At 41.3% G+C, this 17,131-nt stretch overlaps 2 protein-coding genes and 1 long non-coding RNA gene across 6 annotated transcripts; 2 read left to right on the top strand and 1 right to left on the bottom strand.

Annotated features, from left to right (window-relative positions):
- Window positions 1-165: 165 nt before the first annotated feature.
- Window positions 166-4,207, top strand: prdm12a (PR domain containing 12a). The gene is made up of 5 exons (XM_008424335.2): window positions 166-555; window positions 1,904-2,094; window positions 2,580-2,735; window positions 3,060-3,174; window positions 3,258-4,207. The coding sequence occupies exons 1-5, from the start codon at window positions 336-338 to the stop codon at window positions 3,719-3,721; spliced, it is 1,146 nt and encodes a 381-aa protein (XP_008422557.1). The 5' UTR covers window positions 166-335; the 3' UTR covers window positions 3,722-4,207.
- A 1,122-nt stretch (window positions 4,208-5,329) lies between these two features.
- Window positions 5,330-6,769, bottom strand: LOC103473818 (uncharacterized). Of its 2 annotated transcripts, none has more exons than XR_535071.1 (4): window positions 6,680-6,769; window positions 5,961-6,142; window positions 5,668-5,751; window positions 5,330-5,584 (listed from the first exon to the last, which is right to left on the bottom strand). It is a non-coding gene; the product is annotated as an uncharacterized LOC103473818 (long non-coding RNA). The 2 variants fall into 2 exon arrangements; XR_535072.1 differs by having other exon boundaries at window positions 5,961-6,210; window positions 6,680-6,760.
- A 1,059-nt stretch (window positions 6,770-7,828) lies between these two features.
- fbxw5 (F-box and WD repeat domain containing 5) lies at window positions 7,829-15,782 on the top strand. 3 transcript variants are annotated; one of them, XM_008424332.2, is made up of 10 exons: window positions 7,829-7,936; window positions 9,355-9,550; window positions 9,665-9,822; window positions 10,087-10,270; window positions 11,189-11,337; window positions 11,441-11,776; window positions 11,865-12,048; window positions 12,124-12,271; window positions 12,660-12,872; window positions 13,713-15,782. In XM_008424332.2, the coding sequence occupies exons 2-10, from the start codon at window positions 9,364-9,366 to the stop codon at window positions 14,032-14,034; spliced, it is 1,881 nt and encodes a 626-aa protein (XP_008422554.1). In that variant the 5' UTR covers window positions 7,829-7,936; window positions 9,355-9,363; the 3' UTR covers window positions 14,035-15,782. The 3 variants fall into 3 exon arrangements, with proteins under 3 accessions (XP_008422554.1, XP_008422555.1, XP_008422556.1); XM_008424333.2 differs by lacking the exon at window positions 7,829-7,936 and adding an exon at window positions 7,972-8,011; XM_008424334.2 differs by lacking the exon at window positions 7,829-7,936 and adding an exon at window positions 8,121-8,348.
- The last annotated feature ends 1,349 nt before the right edge of the window (window positions 15,783-17,131 follow it).

The raw sequence follows: 17,131 nt of genomic DNA, 5'->3' as shown, positions 1-17,131 counted from the left end.
ATTTTCCAAATAAACATATAAATTTTTTTCCGCATGTTTCCAAGTTTTCCTCTGCCACTGCATCGGACCATCCCGTTGGTGCGCCTCGCCGCAGCGGGCAGGTCCACATGGTGAGGGGTGTGTCGTTAATAACTAATTAGGCCCCGGGGGGTCACACCAGCCACTTATATAAAGAGACCCCTCACAGCCCGGTGCTGCAGCAGTTTCCTACGCGCACACGGTCTGGAGCGAGGAGGACGGACTCTGCCTCTGTGTCCAGCCCCGTTCATTCACCGCTTCCTTCCCCTCTCTCTCTCTCTCTTTTCCTCTCTCTCTCTTTCTCTCCCTCACGCGTGATGGGCTCCGTGCTGCCCGCCGACGCTCTGGCTCTGAAGCCCGGATTTAAGTGCTCCGGTCGCTCGCTGTCGGACGTGATCACCTCGGACATCCTGCACAGCTTCCTGTACGGCAGGTGGAGGAACGTGCTGGGCGAACACCTGGCGGAGGAGCGGCAGAGCGGCAGCAGCCCCAAGACCGCCTTCACGGCTGAGGTTCTGGCCCAGTCCTTCGCTGGAGGTGAGGCTGACCCGCCGGGTCACTTCGGGAACTTTTTTTTTTTTTTTACTACACTTTTAAACCAATTGAATTCTGCCATTTAAAAAAAAAAGAAGAAGAAGAAATAAGACGTGCGTAAGAGCGCGTCAAAACCAACAGCATGACAAAAAAAAATATACATTTCGTTTTGTGCAAAGTAGTTCAAGTCAACTAGAAAACGTGTTGATTTGTTTATGCACAACAACATAAATAATTTACCCAACAATCCCTGCGCGGGTTAGAAATCTAGAAGAACTTTCGCTGACCCTCTCCAACATTTCATCCCTGCTCGCACTTTCCCTCTCTTTTTTTTTTTTCTTTTTGCCTGCTGCTTTTATTTCGAGCCATTAAACGCATTAACCCTCGCTCAGCCCTCGGACCCCGCAGCTCGGAGGCTTGTTACTCGTAACTGGCGCCGATTGAAAGACGCGGAGCATTAAATTCATTTGGTTAACTTTGTGCTTGACCTGGGAAAGTTTCGGACGGAAAGGTTTTCTTTCTTTGACATTTTCTTTTTTTTCTTTTTTTTTATCCACGCATTCATCAATCTCCGGACAGTCTCTTTTCCTCCCTTGGCAGCTATGAGAGACTCTGGAGGCTCTGTTTTTTTTCTCTTTCTCTTCCTTTTAAGAGATTTGCTGTTCCTCGCATAATGCGCCGTGAAGGCTAAATCTAATGCTATTCATTGCATGTCAACCATCTAATCGCCTTTCCATTTTTTTTTGTCGCAGAAATTCCTCCGTCCTTTTAAACAAGCCCCCGTCTCATTCAGCGCAAATTTATTGCGACAAAGTTCTAAAAAGGATAATGAATTTGGAATTAGTCGTTCCCTTTTTCTTTCTTTTTTCTTTTTTCTTTTCCTCCCCTCCCGAGTAAAACTGTAATGAAAATCACATCTGATGCATGACAAATTGCTGGACTCTGAGCAATAGAGGATCGTTTAACCCCGACTCACTTTTCTGAGATGTGAATCTTTGAATTTAACTTTAAAGAATCACTTTTTTTTCTTCTTCTTCTTCTTTGCGGCAAAAAAAAAAAGCTTTAAGGGGGAGTTGGTGGTGGTGGTGGTGTTTCTTGCACAAAAACAACAACAAAAATTCAATTCATCCAGATAATCGAATTAAACGCAGGGTGAGGTGTGGCTTCATATTTCGTGACTAAAATAAGATTCAGTTCATTTGCTGCTTTCACCACTGAAAGCGTTCATTCAGAGTGTTTTTTTCATTCGTTTTGCACTCTTTTCTTTTCTTTTCTTTTCTTTTCTATTCTTTTCTTTTCTTTTCCTTTCTTTTCTTTTCTTTTCTTTTCTTTTCTTTTCTTGCATTGGTAGAGGTGCAGAAGCTCTCCAGTCTGGTGCTTCCCAGCGAGGTGATCATCGCCCAGAGCTCCATCCCGGGAGAAGGCCTGGGCATCTTCTCCAAGACCTGGATCAAAGCCGGAACAGAGATGGGCCCCTTCACCGGGAGGCTCCTGTCCCCCGAACATGTGGACTTGTTCAAGAACAACAACCTGATGTGGGAGGTGAGCGCACATGCGACTTCACTGGGGCACAGTATCCCAAATTTCCACTTAAAAAAAAATGTTAATCACAGACTTTATCGTGCATATTTCGATACTGCAATTTATTTGCACTGAACAGAACAACTGAGTCAGAGCAGCTCAACTCAAGATTGCTCGCATTTCACCACAAATGTAATTTGAAAACATTTCAAAGATTTAAGTCATAAACAAACGACAAAAATAAATCAATCCAACACATAGAAAGCACATACGAATTCAGCTAAATAAATTCCAGTTGCATTTTTTCTGTCTTTTTTTTTTTCTTATTAAATTTGTTTTGGAAATTTTACAGGGCCACCAGAAATATTTTCTGGGGTCCGGGGTCAAAGTAAAATGGGTCCTGCGATGCTTCTGCTTTAAACACTAATGTAGAAAGAAAAAGAAAAAAAAAGAAGTAATTCTTTTCTTGATTTTTCCGTCGGTAACACATCCACGTCGTTCTTCAGGTGTTCAATGAGGACGGCACGGTGCGGTACTTCATCGATGCCAGCCAGGAGGACCACCGCAGCTGGATGACCTACATAAAGTGCGCTCGGAACGAGCAGGAGCAGAACCTGGAGGTGGTGCAGATCGGCAGCAGCATCTTCTACAAAGCAGTGGAGGTGAGCCTCACGATGAGTTGAGCTCAGTCAGGGCCTCCAGTAAACCTGAGCTGACCTAAATCGGCTCTGCTTTTGGCTTAACTTCCAGTTGACTGTGAAGCCATAATAAATAAATAAATTAATTAAGAAAAATTCCTAATACTTGGAAACTTATCTTTAAGTGTTTGGATTTTTATCTGACACTCACCACGGCACACACAGTTTGTTTCTCTGTGAGAGTCACCGCAAAGTTCGCTTATACCTCAGCTAACCTTGAACGCTTATTTCTGAAATCAAACAGGAATGATAAACGCTGATATTTTTTTATATCTCTCCCTCCCTCAGACCATTCCGCCTGACCAGGAGCTCCTTGTCTGGTATGGGAACACGCACAACACGTTCCTGGGGATTCCTGGAGTTCCTGGGATGGACGAAGAACACCAGAAGAAAAGCAGGAATGGTGAGTTTCTTCCTCTTAGGGACTCTTTGGCGAGAGCAAATTTCAGCCTTCATTCGTCGCCTCCGCTGTTTTCCCCCTCGCAGACGACGCCCACTCCACCGAGGGGCCCTCGTCGTGTTCTCCTCCTTCCGTCGCCGCCACCTCCACCGGCCGGATGCGCTGCGTCATCTGCCACCGCGGCTTCAACTCCCGCAGCAACCTGCGCTCCCACATGCGCATCCACACCCTGGACAAGCCCTTCGTGTGCCGCTTCTGCAACCGCCGCTTCAGCCAGTCGTCCACGCTGCGGAACCACGTCCGCCTGCACACCGGCGAGAGGCCGTACAAATGCCACGTCTGTCAGAGCGCCTACTCCCAGCTGGCGGGCCTGAGGGCGCACCAGAAGAGCGCACGGCACAAACCTGCGGCGCACGCCTCCGACGCGCCCCCGCAGGTTTCCCCTCCCCCTCCTCTTCCTCTTCCTCCTCCTCCTCCACCTGCACCGCAGATGGCCGCCATGCAGCATCAGATGCCTCTGGTCCACCACATTCCCACCATGGTGTTATGATAGCGCACACCGGGTCCGGCCGTGGCATGGAACAACGACGCACTTTCGACTTAGAGCTGTGGTGGAAATGTAAAGAAGCGCTGATGTAATTGTGAATCTTCGATGGAAGTTTTCTTTTTTCCCTTCACATTTGGCCATCATGTGGTCAGAATGCAGACATTAAGATTTATCTGAGCAAATTATGGCAAATTAATTAACTACATCCCTCCCCCGTTGATTCGTTTGTTTTGTTTTCTCCTTATAAAGTGAGACAAAACGAACAAATGATGTATTGAACTTCCGGACAGATGTTCTTATGACGTTCAGTCAGATTTACTGAGCAAATTCCACGATGGTCAAGCTGTTTTGTTTTTTTCCACTGTAAAATATAAATGGTCACTTTAAACCTGTACAGAATGGAGATTTGTGTAATTGTAAAATTGTATCATGTGAATGTAAATACATTTGTGCCTTCTTCTATTCTAAATAAATGAGATGTGATTTAAATGGTCGACTGTTCAGAAAACAGTGGAAACTCAGTTGTGATAATTGAGAAATAACTGACATCCAAGAAAACCAAATGTAATCAGATTACATGAAAAACGAATTAGTGTCGCTGATTGAAATTAAATGAAACTTTCTAACATATGGAATTTACATAACATATACATTTATTTGAAAATAATTTATTTGATTTAAGTATAACCTCATAAGACACTTTTCAAATCTACATAAACTGAGATAAGACCAACAACAAAAAGAAAATTATGTAAAATATATATATTTGCATCACATTAAACCAATAATCATTTATTGGTTTATTGCATTCAATAAACTATTACATTAAGCTAATAATTATTTATTGTAAGGTATATGTAAAAGTTGTTTTTCAAAGTTTTTTTTTTTTAAGAAATGGAAATTAGTTACATCATAAGTTCTTATGTTTGGTCACCTTTCTCAATTTTGATTTGAGATAATAAATAAATGTAATTCGATTTATTTAAATAAATAAATGTGACGGTAGGTTCTCTTTGGTGCCAGTGGGTGGTTAAAATAAAAGCCATAATATTGGTTAAATTAAGTTAAATTCTTTGCATATAATCCAGTGTAAATAATATAATATCAAAGGAAAAATAATATCAGTAATATTCTATTACAACTTCTAAAAAAATTCAATAAGCCTGGAATTCACCAACTCCACTTTCAGCCCTTATATCCTTGGTAACTTGGGAGGTTGAAAGGTTGTGACAACTTAAAAATAATAGAGAGGATACATATGGTCTGAAAAAATAAAATCCCTGTCTGTTCTACTTGCAGCCCTGAAATCATTATTTTTATAGATTCTTCTGCTTTTTGAGAGCACACTTCACTTCACAGGTTTGATTCTCTGGTTCCAATACATCGCTGTTTTATTCTTCCTCCACTTTTCTGAACACCGCCTGCAATTACTCATTAAATCCACACGATGGCGACAAACACCTCGGAAAAGATAAACAGAAACTTGACGCTCTGAGAAACTTAAAAAGACTCAAACGAGACAACAAAACGATCCGCATCATTCTTTAATCTGTTTGTAGGTCAGAAAAGTGGGCTTACAAAGTCACTTTTTTTTTCTTTTTTTTTTTTTTTACCACATATGGCAGGATGTTAGGATGTTACTGTGGACTGAGTGCTGTGTACTTGTGAGCTGTCAGACATTGTCCAGCTTCCTGAAGCAGGAGTTTTCAGACAAGTCATCATTAGTACAAGTACAGCACAACCCAGAGCTTAGGTGAAGCAGATGCAAACATGAATGCCCTAGCAACAGTAGATACAGTGGGACACGTTATGGAAGAGTCTGATGGGAGGGTTTTTCATCACGGTTGACCGTCCACACCTTCTGCCCTGTACAGAAAGAGAAACGTATTAATTAGCTCACTCATAAACATACAAATTGCTCTTATAAATCGAGGCTGGATGAAGGGCACCTTGACACCGGCAGCTTGAAACTGTCTCCTCCCTCCCATTGGAGCAACAACAGGAGGTTATCCAGTTAATAACATGCCGCACTCCTGAAGGAAGACAGACGCCACACTAATGAAATAACGTTGAAAATGGTAACCTGACAGCATCCCTGTCAGCCTTCGCACAAAGTATTTGTTCATGATTCTACACCGAGAAGCATCTTTAAAATCTTGAGACATGGAGTAGCAAAAGGAAAACGCTGCACAATGAATTCCTCTTTTCACACAACAATTTGGCATAAACGAAACAAACTCACCAGAGATGATCAGTCACAGCATCGTTTAATCCTTCCTTCAGGATTTATCTTGAAGCTCGGCTCCTTGTTTTTGCTTAGCAGCTGTTAGTGAACTGACACAAGAAGACGGTGACAAAGCAGTTTTTCAGTCCCAGGGTTTTTTTTTTTGTAGTCCCCAGGTGGCTGCGAGTCAGTAAACAGAGCTGGCAGGAGCACAGTGGAAGGATAGAGTTACTGTAACGTTCTCCCTGACTACAACCTGCATGTGTGTCTGGTGAGAAGGCAAGAACAGATGATTAAATGATGATTTAATAAAAACCAGCATACTGACGTACAGTAATATAATCAATGCAGAGTGAAAGAAAGAAAAAAAATGTAATAAGCAGAAACCTTTAAAAAACAGAAACAGTCTGCAATCCTCTTTCAAAGCAAAACGTTCTACTTATCATATGTTGAAGAATATAAGCAGAAAGAAAAATGATTTTAGATCATCTAGTGCAGAGCAGCTTATATGTTGAAATTAAAAGATGATCGCAAAGCTGAATATTTTATGAACCATAGGAGATGAAAATATCAAAAGAAAGACATAGCATTCATGCTAATAATTGCAATCATTCGCATCATCCAATGTTATTATGCAAAGCCCTTTACATAAGTACAGTTCTTTCTATTAACACAACTAATGACAGGTTTTTTCATAAACATTTAAAGTTACGCAAATATACTCCAAAGTTACTAACCGTGTTCCCTTATCAAACAAAGCGAAAATTTAGTGTTTTTTAAATCTTTTTTCTGTGTTGCTGTTGACCTTTTCAAGTGGGACTGCGTTCTGTAACCATAGTTACGTTCATAATAGTTATCAAAATAAAAACATAATCGTTTGCTGTTATTCCCTGTCACTTTGCTGCTGTTGCACAGAAATATTATCCCACGATGGGGATATTATATTATATTCCTACCTCAACGATAGTTACACTAAACAAAGGTAGCTTTACTTATTTGGTCATTACAGTAAGCTTTATGACATTCCACGTTAACTTTGCTTTTATTATGATTTTGGAGCTGAAAAACAGAGCATTGATGTATTTTCAATGTCTTCTTAATGCAGCAGGTCTTTTGCATTTAGCTATATCCCTGAGACAACACACACACACACACACACGCACGCACACATACTTTTGTATCAACTCCAATGATTTCACATGAACAGAATACTGCCCATGAGCATATAGCAAATTAGTCTGCAGTGTGTTCTTAAGTCCAGAATAAAGACTGGACTTACCCCTTATGACTTTTTAGGAAATATTATGTGAAGTGACATGACAAATTTGGAACTTTTCTACTTGGCACAACATAACCGAACAACATTACAGCATTTGTGATTGTCTTGGATTGCTTTGCTTGTAGAAAATCATAAAGGACTATATCCGGCCATTAGCTGGTGACCTTAAACGCCTGTGGTATGCAGTAGGACAATAATCCACAACACACCAGCAAATTCTCTCTGTGTGGCCCAAAGAAACTACACACAAGATCAGTTCTGGAAAGCCACACAACTGTTCAATTTAAAAGCAATTCTGTAAACTTCAAAATTCCACCACAGTAATGTCAAAGACTCAATGCCAATCATATAGTTTTGCAAATTCAATGCCATTTGCTTGGGAGAGTGAAAGAACCAGATTTAGATTCAGTGATTACTTACATTTTGGCCTATAAAATATATGTTTAATTTTGTTGGATGGTCTGAAATACTTAAGCAGAAGAAATGTGTAGGGTAGCACTTTTTTTTTTTTTTTTTTTTTTTTGCAACAGCATAAACCCGACAGAGAAAGACAATAAGTCGATTGAGTTTATTTAACCGTGTTCGATTATTCTGTATTCAGCTAATCGAGTCTTGCCGCTGCTAGAAGATTGTTGTCATTTTTTTTCTGCGGCTAGTCTGTAGCGTTAGCAACCAGTTGTATTTTGTTTCTCTTCAACACCCTTTCATCCAGCAGGTAGGTGACAGTTTGTGTCAGTAGATTTATATGAATGGAAGCTGATGAGCCCGTTGAGCATTAGCACTAGTTTATGTGAGTAAAGTTTTGTTTTGAAGTGTCAATCTTATCCGACCAAAGTTGAAAACAAACGTTAGCTAACAGCTAACTGGTTCTGCAACCGGTTAGCTAGTTCAGCGCTAGCTTGAGCTGTTAGTTTAGCTGCTTATTAAGCTCTTTTTCTGAATTAACAAGCGCTAAAATCCACAAAGTTATACCAGTATATATTGTTACGTTTGTTAGTAGTAGATCTTTTTAATTTAAGCACAATCAGTAACTTGTGTTTGTCGCCAACATGTCTCTGTTCGGTCATCTGTATTTCAGAAGGAAAGGAAAACTGAACATTTTCTCGTGACTTTAAAGAGGATTATGGGTACAGTTTGTAAAAATAATTATACTAACACAATTTATGTAAATTTATGTATTAACCAGCGACTTTATGTAGTCTAATTGTTTCCATAAAAAAAACATCTAATTGTTTTTATGGAAAGTTTTTAACTTCAAGGGAAAACTCAAAAATGAGCCTGCTATGCAACAGCTGTCAGGCTGTAAGTAGCGCTTTAAATTCACCACAAAAAGGACTAAAAATGTATACATTTCTATTCAATGTTAAGAGATTATACAGATGAAATAAGATGACAAATGAACATTTTTACAGTAAGAAAGATGAAACAGACACGGTTCCTTTCGCATTTAATTCACAGCAATTTTAGATGTGGACAAACATATAAGGCAATATAGAGAAATATTTTCATTTGTAAGATTTCCAAAGTTTTTCCTGTTTTTAAAGGTAATTTGATTGACTAAGAATTCATGACTAAAGGTACCAACATGTATGGTTTGGTTTTTTTCCATGAAAAAATTTAGTTACATTTATTAACTTGTTAACCATGTGTGTTTTTATGGTCTAATGTAAAGCACAAACGTTTGATGCAAATTTACAGAAAAAAAAAAAAAATTAAGTTAGAAAGCGCATAACTTGAGCACCTCAGCTCCACTAGTGCAAAAAAAAAACATAGAAATACCTACAAGAGTAGAGATAATGTTGAAATGACCAATGTAGAAATTGACATTAAGAACACAAAAGAAATCTGTGCTGGATTAAAAAAACGCTTTTACTCTTTCCAGTCTGGGAAACGATGACATCGTTTCTTATCTTTTCATGAATCTCTTTAGGTGGAGGTAGAATGTGTAGCTTTCTATTTGTTGTTGTCAGGCTCTGTTTAGGTGCTTTATCGATTCTACGGACCTTGTGGTTATGATTTTAAAATTAGTTTGATCTGAAACCTTTAAGTGACAAAAAAAAAAACAAAAAGAAAAAAACCCTGAAGAAATCTGCAAGAGGACAGCTCTTGTTCACAGCGCTGCGTGTGTTCCAGGATGTTAGGATGGATTGGGATCCAGTTCTGCCGGACAGCTTGGTTTTGGAGATCTTCCTGCACCTGCCCCATGATGCCGTGCTGAGAGCCGGCCTGACCTGCAGACAGTGGCAGGCGGTCTCCAGAGATGAGTTCCTGTGGAGGGAGCTGTTCTACAGTTACTACCGGATACCGCGCTCCGTTCCTCGACACCCGTGTATGTTTTGATAGAGTGATTGTTGTAGTTTTGTCCGCATTGGTTTTGAAGATGTGTGCTTTAAAAAAAAATAAAAATAAATAAATGATTGTCCGTTTCTGGGCCTGTGTGCAGCGGCCGTGTCGTGGTACAGGGAGTTCAAGCGTCTATATGACTGCATCCCGTGTGTGGAAGTCCAGACGCTGAGGGAGCACAGTGACCAGGTGCTTCACTTGGCTTTCTCTCACAGGGGCCATCGCTTCTCTTCCTGCTCTAAGGACTGCACAGTCAAGGTACTCTGCTTTTTTTTTTTGCATTTCTTGTTTATTTTAAGAGCCTTTAATATTCACTTTGACCTGAAATGTGGGAAAATCAGCAGAACATCCTGAGAACAACCTACCTGACTTTTAATAAAATTTAATAACGCTCACTAAGCCCCTTTTTTTTTTGTTTTTTTTAATTGTGGAACAGTTTTCAGATCATTTTCAGGATGCTTCAAACCAAATGTTCTCTCTCCCCTTGTTCAGTTGACTCTTTCTTCTAAACCTCTCTTTCAGCTGTGGGACACGGAGCGGCAGGATGGAAACATCTCGTTGGTGCACAGCACCAGCATGCGTCAGTTCAACTGGGGCTACACCCAGTTCTCCCAGTTTAACCCAGACGATACCCTGCTGCTCGTATCCGGCGTCTACCTGGGACCACACCACTCGTCTTCTGGGGAAATTGCCGTCATTAGTCTGGGTAGGAACATGGGCAAAAACTCCCGCACGGCTTCCAGCTGCCAAGTGGGGATTGATTTTGGGTTTACGATGAATTCGTTGTAGGAGTTTTCTAACCGCGCTGACGTGTTTAGACATAGTGCATTAACATAGTGAGCCTTAACTTTAGCCTCACTAAAGTTATGAAGTACAGTGGCTTGCAGACGTATTCATGAGGCTTTTTCTTGTTTTTGCCATGTTGTAGCTACAAACCTCAATGTATTTTTTTTTGGTATCTTTTTAGATGAACCAATACAAAGTATTGTTAGGCGACAAAAGAGGAAAATTGCACCTCACTTTCCTCTTTTTCTAGCATTTCCATTTATCCGTTTTACTCTGAGACTCTGGCAACGGGACGACTGTCATTCATTCACTCCACAAATATTTCCATTATGGGAGAGTTTTAGACGCTTTGGCCATCATACAAAACCCATGTGTGATAGAAAACCAACTCTGCCGATCACCCTGGTGAAACATGGCGGCGGCAGCATCATGCTGTGTGGAAACTGGTCACAGTTAATGAGAAAACAAATTTCATTCGTGGAACGTCACCTTTTGAAGCGAAGAGCGGCAATGGGACGGTTTAGATCAAGGTGTATTCACAGGGTAGAATGGCCTAGTCAAAGTAATGAGAGGAATCAAACTGAGAATTTGTCGCAAGAATTTGAAACAGGAAAGGTTGTGTTGCATAAAAACTTGTCTGGAAAAAAAAACACACATAAAACTCATCAAGATGTTATTTGTAAATCAAACATTGAAGTCATGTATAATTTTCTCTTTTTTTTTTTTTACCTTCCGCTACACGGCGTTGTTTCGGCCTGTTAACGTAACATTCCAGTGGAATCTATCGAGGTTTAAGGTTTAAGAATCTCACCGTTGCTCTTCTAACGTTTCGTTCCAGACAATTACACGCTGCTGTCGCGGGTCAGGAACAAACCGTACGACGTGTTTGGCTGCTGGCTGAACGAGACGCACCTGATCTCGGGGAACCTTCACTGGATCGGCAACATGACGTCCTGCTCGGTGCTCTGGCTCAACAAGGCTTTCCAGGTCGATTTGCCTGAACTGGTGGAGAAAAACCCCCCCCCAAAAGAAAAAAAACCCACCGGTTTCTCATGTCATCCTCGTTTGTTTGTTTCTTTATGTCGCCCAGGATATCGAGTCCGAGAACGTGAACGTCGTGAAGCGCCTTTTCAAGATCCAGAACATCAACGCCAGCACCATCCGGACGGTGATGGTGGCGCACTGCCGCCGCCACGACAACCCGGACCTGCTGCTGGACTACGAGGCTCAGTCTCAGGCGAGGCGGCAGAAAGCGGAGCAGGACAATCAGCATCACCCTCTTCTGTTCGACCTGGGAGCCTCGGACAGCGAGGAGGAGGAGGAGGCGGAGAGCGAGGAGCAATGCGGCACGGACGGAAGGAGTCACGGCTTCTCGTCCGCACGGACCCCCCAGCCCACGATATCCGGCCTGGACCACGTCATTCATGTACGATGGAGGTTAATTAGGGATTTAAAAAAAAATTAAAATAAAACCTCTTGTCATCTTTTCTGATGTTTTCTTTCTTCCCATCCAGAGCCGTAAACACGTGGGGGCCAGGGAGCTGCAGATTGAGACCCAGGTTGCTCAGATGATGGGTAGAGCCTACACCAAGGCGCCCGACCCCAGCCTCATCGACCCCTCTGAGCCTGGAGAGGGCGAGGATAAAACATACTTACTCTTCACCACCGGCAGCCTTACGTACTCCCCCCACCAGATAGGTAGGACTATTCAAAATGCGCTGAGACCAAGCCGAAGCTTCGGTCTCCTCATGCCGTCGTTTGGTTTCCTCTCAGGCATTAAGCGCATCAAGCCCGACCAGATGACCACCTCCGGCCCCGTGCTCGGAGAGGAGAGGAGCTCCGAGGAGTTCTTTGATTCACTGGACCACGTTATTGACATTCACGGCCACATCATTGGAATGGGCCTTTCTCCTGACCACAGGTACAGTAGTCAACAGCGCATACTGGAAATCTGGAGTACTTTTTTTTTTTTTACTCCAGTGCTTTGGTTCTCCACAAATGGATTTTATCTGTAGTTTTCACGTTCTTGATAAGTCTAGAAAAGCTAAATAAACACGGGAAATGTTTTTGGATTTATAGACTTGATTCATTGTTTTTCTTTCCATAAATTCATGTTGACCATTAGTATTTTGTATAAATTTTTGAAACTACATGAAGTCAAGTACAGAAAAATCTGCGATTTATTTATTTTTTGACAACACAACGTGTGGCGTCGCGGCCAGAAATGAGTCGGAAACGCAGCGGACGCCTGTGTCAGCTGCTCTCCTCTTGGTGATTCTGACTCCGGCTCTCCTGCTGTCGTCGGTCAGGTACCTGTATGTAAATAGCCGAGCGTGGCCGAAGGGATGCGTGATCTCAGATCCCATGTCCCCGCCTCCCATCGCCGAGGAGATAGACATGCACGTCATCGACCTGAAGAGCTTGAGGGAGGAGAGGAGAAGCCTGCGGGCCCACCGGGCCTTCACGCCCAACGACGAGTGCTTCTTCATCTTCCTGGATGTCAGCAGGGACTTCGTTGCCAGGTAGGATGCAGACGGACGTTTTACGCTGCGCAAGTGCTCACATTTAGTCATGCTGCGGAGGAGGGCTGCAGCGAACAGTGATGTTAATTATCGATTATTCTGAAGATTAATCGATTTAGTCAGATAAAATTATCGGCACATTCCGCACATGTTTCATTTAAACAATTTTGATCCAAAATTGTTATAGGTGAGAAAATAAAAATGTTCTCACCTATAATAGAAAAATGTAGCATTCTTAAAAAAACAAAAACAAACTTTTAACATCAGCATGTGAAAAGCTCGTCCCTCTCTGCCTGACTCAACGTCAGTACATTGTAGGACTAATCTGATCATTCTTTGGAGGAAATGTTTTATAAAAATTGAAGCCAAAACTATGCCACTTGATGAGTTTTGTGTAGGGCATATTTACAGATGTTTTTATTTTTATCTTGTACGCAAAATGTATGCATTTTTAGTTAATCACTGCTCTGATTAAGCTGTTCTGTTCATGAGGCTGTATGCTCCAGTTAACAATGAATCGACTACTGAATTAGTTGACGACTATTTCAGTTATCGATTCATCACGATTAATCGTTTCGGCCCTAAATTTAATATGAAAGACCGACAACAATATATTGGTTGATGGTGATGTGAAAAGATAAAGCTACGACGTTTAAAGACGCATATATAAATAAGAATCTGGAATATGGTGACATGCATCGCAGCCTCATTATGTGTGAACATAATTCGAGAACACCTCGATGATTCTGCTCGTAATGAATGCCTTTCCCAAGCTCAGTCTCGTCCCGCTGGCTGTAGCTCCGCTGACTTCTTTTTCCCTCCACAAACTCCCTCCGGCAGCGGAGCCGAGGACAAGCACGGCTACATCTGGGACCGCCACTACAACATCTGCCTCGCGCGGCTGGCGCACGACGACGTGGTGAACTCGGTGGCGTTCAGCCCCGCCGACCAGGAGCTGCTGCTGTCCGCCAGCGACGACTCCACCATCAAGGTGTGGCGCTCGCCGCGCATGGTGCGCCTCTCTCAGGCGTCGCCCCGGCAGCTGAGGCCCCGCAGCCTGCTGCCGTCCTGGCTGCTGCGCCACAAGAACTCCACGTTTTCGGGCAGCGTGAACGGGAAAGCCGTGAGCGAGGGCTGGAAGAAGCCCTCGGAGGGGAAGTAGAGCGGGGGGCGGGGTAGGGAAGAAGACGGAGGTAAAACGGTTCAAACACTCCGTGTGTGTGTGTGTGTGTGTTCTCAATGGTGACCTAAAGCACTCAGAACACAGAGGGAAAGTGGGGGGGGATGCAGACACAAGGGGGCGACGTTGCACCGACAGAAGGGAGGAATGACGTCCGGTGCTGCTACTGAGGATCTAACCGTTGATACCAGATGAAGGATGTAAGACAGAACTCTGAGATGCTATCATGTTTTTTTTTTGTTGTTGTTGTTTTTTTTATCTGTACCGATGCACCCGACCCGAACAGACTTACAGAGACGCAGAGGTGGCTCCTTTCTTGATCATTGTTGTTCTCATTCAGGGTTAAGTGCAGTGACTGACAATTTATTATTTTTTTTATTATTATTATTCCTAAAACAATCTTTAATTGGTGCCCTTTATGAAGCACATCTTTGGAGAATGAAACCACAGTTTAAAAGGTTAAAGGGATAAAAAAAAAAAATATATATATATATAGTCAAAACTATTTAATGTAGTCTTCCTTAGTTTTATTGGTCTCACATCCCGTTGTTTAAAAAAGAAAAAAAATCTATTGTTATTGTAATAAATGTAGAGTTATTGAGCAGTTTAATATAAAAGTTGGCCCAGAGCATGACTGTAAACAAAAGAGTGTTATACGAGTGTAGCTAACTGTTATTGGAGCTATGTAGTGTGGAAACGTTCATTCATTTGTTATCAGCACAAAGTTTCACCTTTTTAGAGACTTTTTTTTTTTTGCTATGTTCTTACCCATGACAAATTTTTTTCTTTCTTTTTTTTTTTTTGTTTTTCTGTCGTTGCTTGTAAACAAAAATGTCCCATTTAAACCCATCACTTCCCACCAGAGAGGGCCTCACTGGATATATGAATTATTCAGAGCCATCTCTGATGACTTTTAGTTCACTTCAATCTATTTTACAACCCACAGTTTGTCCACAGGCTTAATGTTCCTGGCTGGGCTCTTAAATTACTTATTTATTAAACGTTTACTTGTTTGGGAGTATCGGTAAAGAGAGATTTGATTGTGGAAGTCAACTCTTAACCTAAAAATTTGCTCAATTACACCGAAACGAGAACATCGACGTGGCAAAATGTTGCACAAAGCTTTAACGGAAGCAATCAATAAAAATAAAGCAAAATGATTCAAAAAATTGAATGAATTGAAGACACATTTTCTTTTTTTTAAATCTATATGTGATGTTTCTCATGGCTAAAACTGACGTTAGATTGTTGCTAAAATCATGTTGGTGATGCTATGAAGAATAAAACTTCACGGTGCTGCTGTAACTCAACGTTCGGTGCCTCTGAAATAGCAAAAATCAACCAGTTGAAAGTGACTCGACGGCATTTTCAGCTCCACCTGCAGAAGCTGGAGGTACTTTCACCAGGTAGACACTGACGTTTTCATGTGGGCTCGCTGATGAAAGACGATATGACTGATCATAAAGCCTCTGTTATTCTTAGTGGTGTGTGTGTTTTTGAGAAATCTCTGACAAGATCTGTTTAAAACGTTTTGAAACGTGTGTAGTAAGTCGGAAACTCTCAATGTTCCTTTTGCCTCCCTCATCTCCGTCTTTATGTTTCACACTGTCGGCTGTTGTTTCCAGGCACCCTTCAGATAAAACGCATGTCCCACAAAGAATGAACCCGAAGACCTGTCAGATTGATGTTTAAACTGTTGTGCAGCTCAATTAAAGGTTGTGGATAGAGAAGTAGATGTGAGTTTTCTTCATACCTTTAATCTTCTAACAGATTGGTCACAAGGGGTTTTTCCCATCTTTGATCTTCTGACTTTGAACTAAAGACCATTCTAAATAGCAGTCTTTCGCTTATAACGCGTAGTTTTGGGACTGTGACTGAAACCTTCCAGGAAAGTATACCAGCTTTATTTCTGTATATACTCAGAAAACTGAAGTTGATTTTTTTTGTTTTGTTTTTTTGTTTTAGTTCCTCCAAGTCATTTGGTGTCGCTCCCCGATTTGCACATGTAGAAACTGAAGTTTCTCCTCATTATTTGCAAAACGGCTCAAGATCAATCGGATTGAAAAATGTGAAAGAGTTATGAATCCTTTTGCAAGGCATTGTATGGAGAATAATTTGTTTTGACGTATTTAGAGAGTCTCTTCAATTTGATATTACAAATGATCACATTATACCTGAACAACAGCATGCAGACATAAAATTTACCCCATATTGTCAGTAAGTGCACAGAGCATCTCCTTAATTATATCACATTACATTTCCCCCCACCCCCATTTTCCACAATTGCAGACAAATCTAGATTGAAGGATCATCCACAACTCAGATATAATCATCAGGGAGAAGATTTTGTTTCTCCAATTATGCCAAATTATGATAGTTGCACCTTCGTGCTTCTTTTTGCTGTAATATTTCTGGATTGCTCAAGTTGAACAATATTCTCTCGTTCTGCTCAAACTATCTGTTCTAAGCTAAATACTGCAGTAAGTTGAGGTATATTTGAAGAGTAGAAGTAGAATCTTGATCCTCTACTAAAATTGGATGGTGGTTGTATACAATTTGTCAGAAATTAAAAAAAAAAAGAGAAGAAGTACTAACGGTGCATCTATTGAGATGCTGATTTTGTAATAACTGATTCTTTTTGAAATGATAGAAAATCAGATATTTTTAACGTGTTGTTCGACCATTTTACATTGCATTAAATGCTTTACATTGAGCAGGAATGTTGTTTCTCTTCAAACCCAGACCATGACGCATTTCCTGCAGCAGATAGCCATCATAGATCAAGGAGGTATCTGCATTTACAACCACATATACTCATATTACATGTACGAGTATATGTGCAGTGAGTAATGCAGATACACATTAGAGAAATATGTTCATTCCGTGTTCCCCCTGAGGCGTTGGATTTAAGACATCTGGAGATAATTAGTGTGTTGTACCTAAAATCAGACAAATACGACGGTCAGAGAGCGGTTGAGATCAAACGTTACGTTTTAGGGACGTTGTTATAGGAACACCAAACAGTAGTGCCATTAATTTGAATCTAATTTTGGAGTTTTAAAAACTTAATATTTTGAGA

The sequence above is a fragment of the Poecilia reticulata genome, linkage group LG12 (genome assembly GCF_000633615.1).
Source record: "Poecilia reticulata strain Guanapo linkage group LG12, Guppy_female_1.0+MT, whole genome shotgun sequence".
Taxonomy (NCBI): Eukaryota; Metazoa; Chordata; class Actinopteri; order Cyprinodontiformes; family Poeciliidae; genus Poecilia; species Poecilia reticulata.
The sequence above is the reverse complement of the archived record's forward strand: the minus strand, read 5'-3'. Positions and strand labels throughout refer to the sequence as shown.

Bases quoted from the DNA above. Each gene is read 5' to 3' on its own strand.
- prdm12a (XM_008424335.2), top strand. From the start codon at position 336: ATGGGCTCCGTGCTGCCCGCCGACGCTCTGGCTCTGAAGCCCGGATTT. The intron at 556-1,903 runs GTGAGGCTGACC...TTGCATTGGTAG, and splicing joins GGCCCAGTCCTTCGCTGGAG to AGGTGCAGAAGCTCTCCAGT. The intron at 3,175-3,257 runs GTGAGTTTCTTC...TCCCCCTCGCAG, and splicing joins CCAGAAGAAAAGCAGGAATG to ACGACGCCCACTCCACCGAG.
- fbxw5 (XM_008424332.2), top strand. From the start codon at position 9,364: ATGGATTGGGATCCAGTTCTGCCGGACAGCTTGGTTTTGGAGATCTTC. The intron at 9,823-10,086 runs GTACTCTGCTTT...CCTCTCTTTCAG, and splicing joins CTAAGGACTGCACAGTCAAG to CTGTGGGACACGGAGCGGCA. The intron at 11,338-11,440 runs GTCGATTTGCCT...TATGTCGCCCAG, and splicing joins GGCTCAACAAGGCTTTCCAG to GATATCGAGTCCGAGAACGT.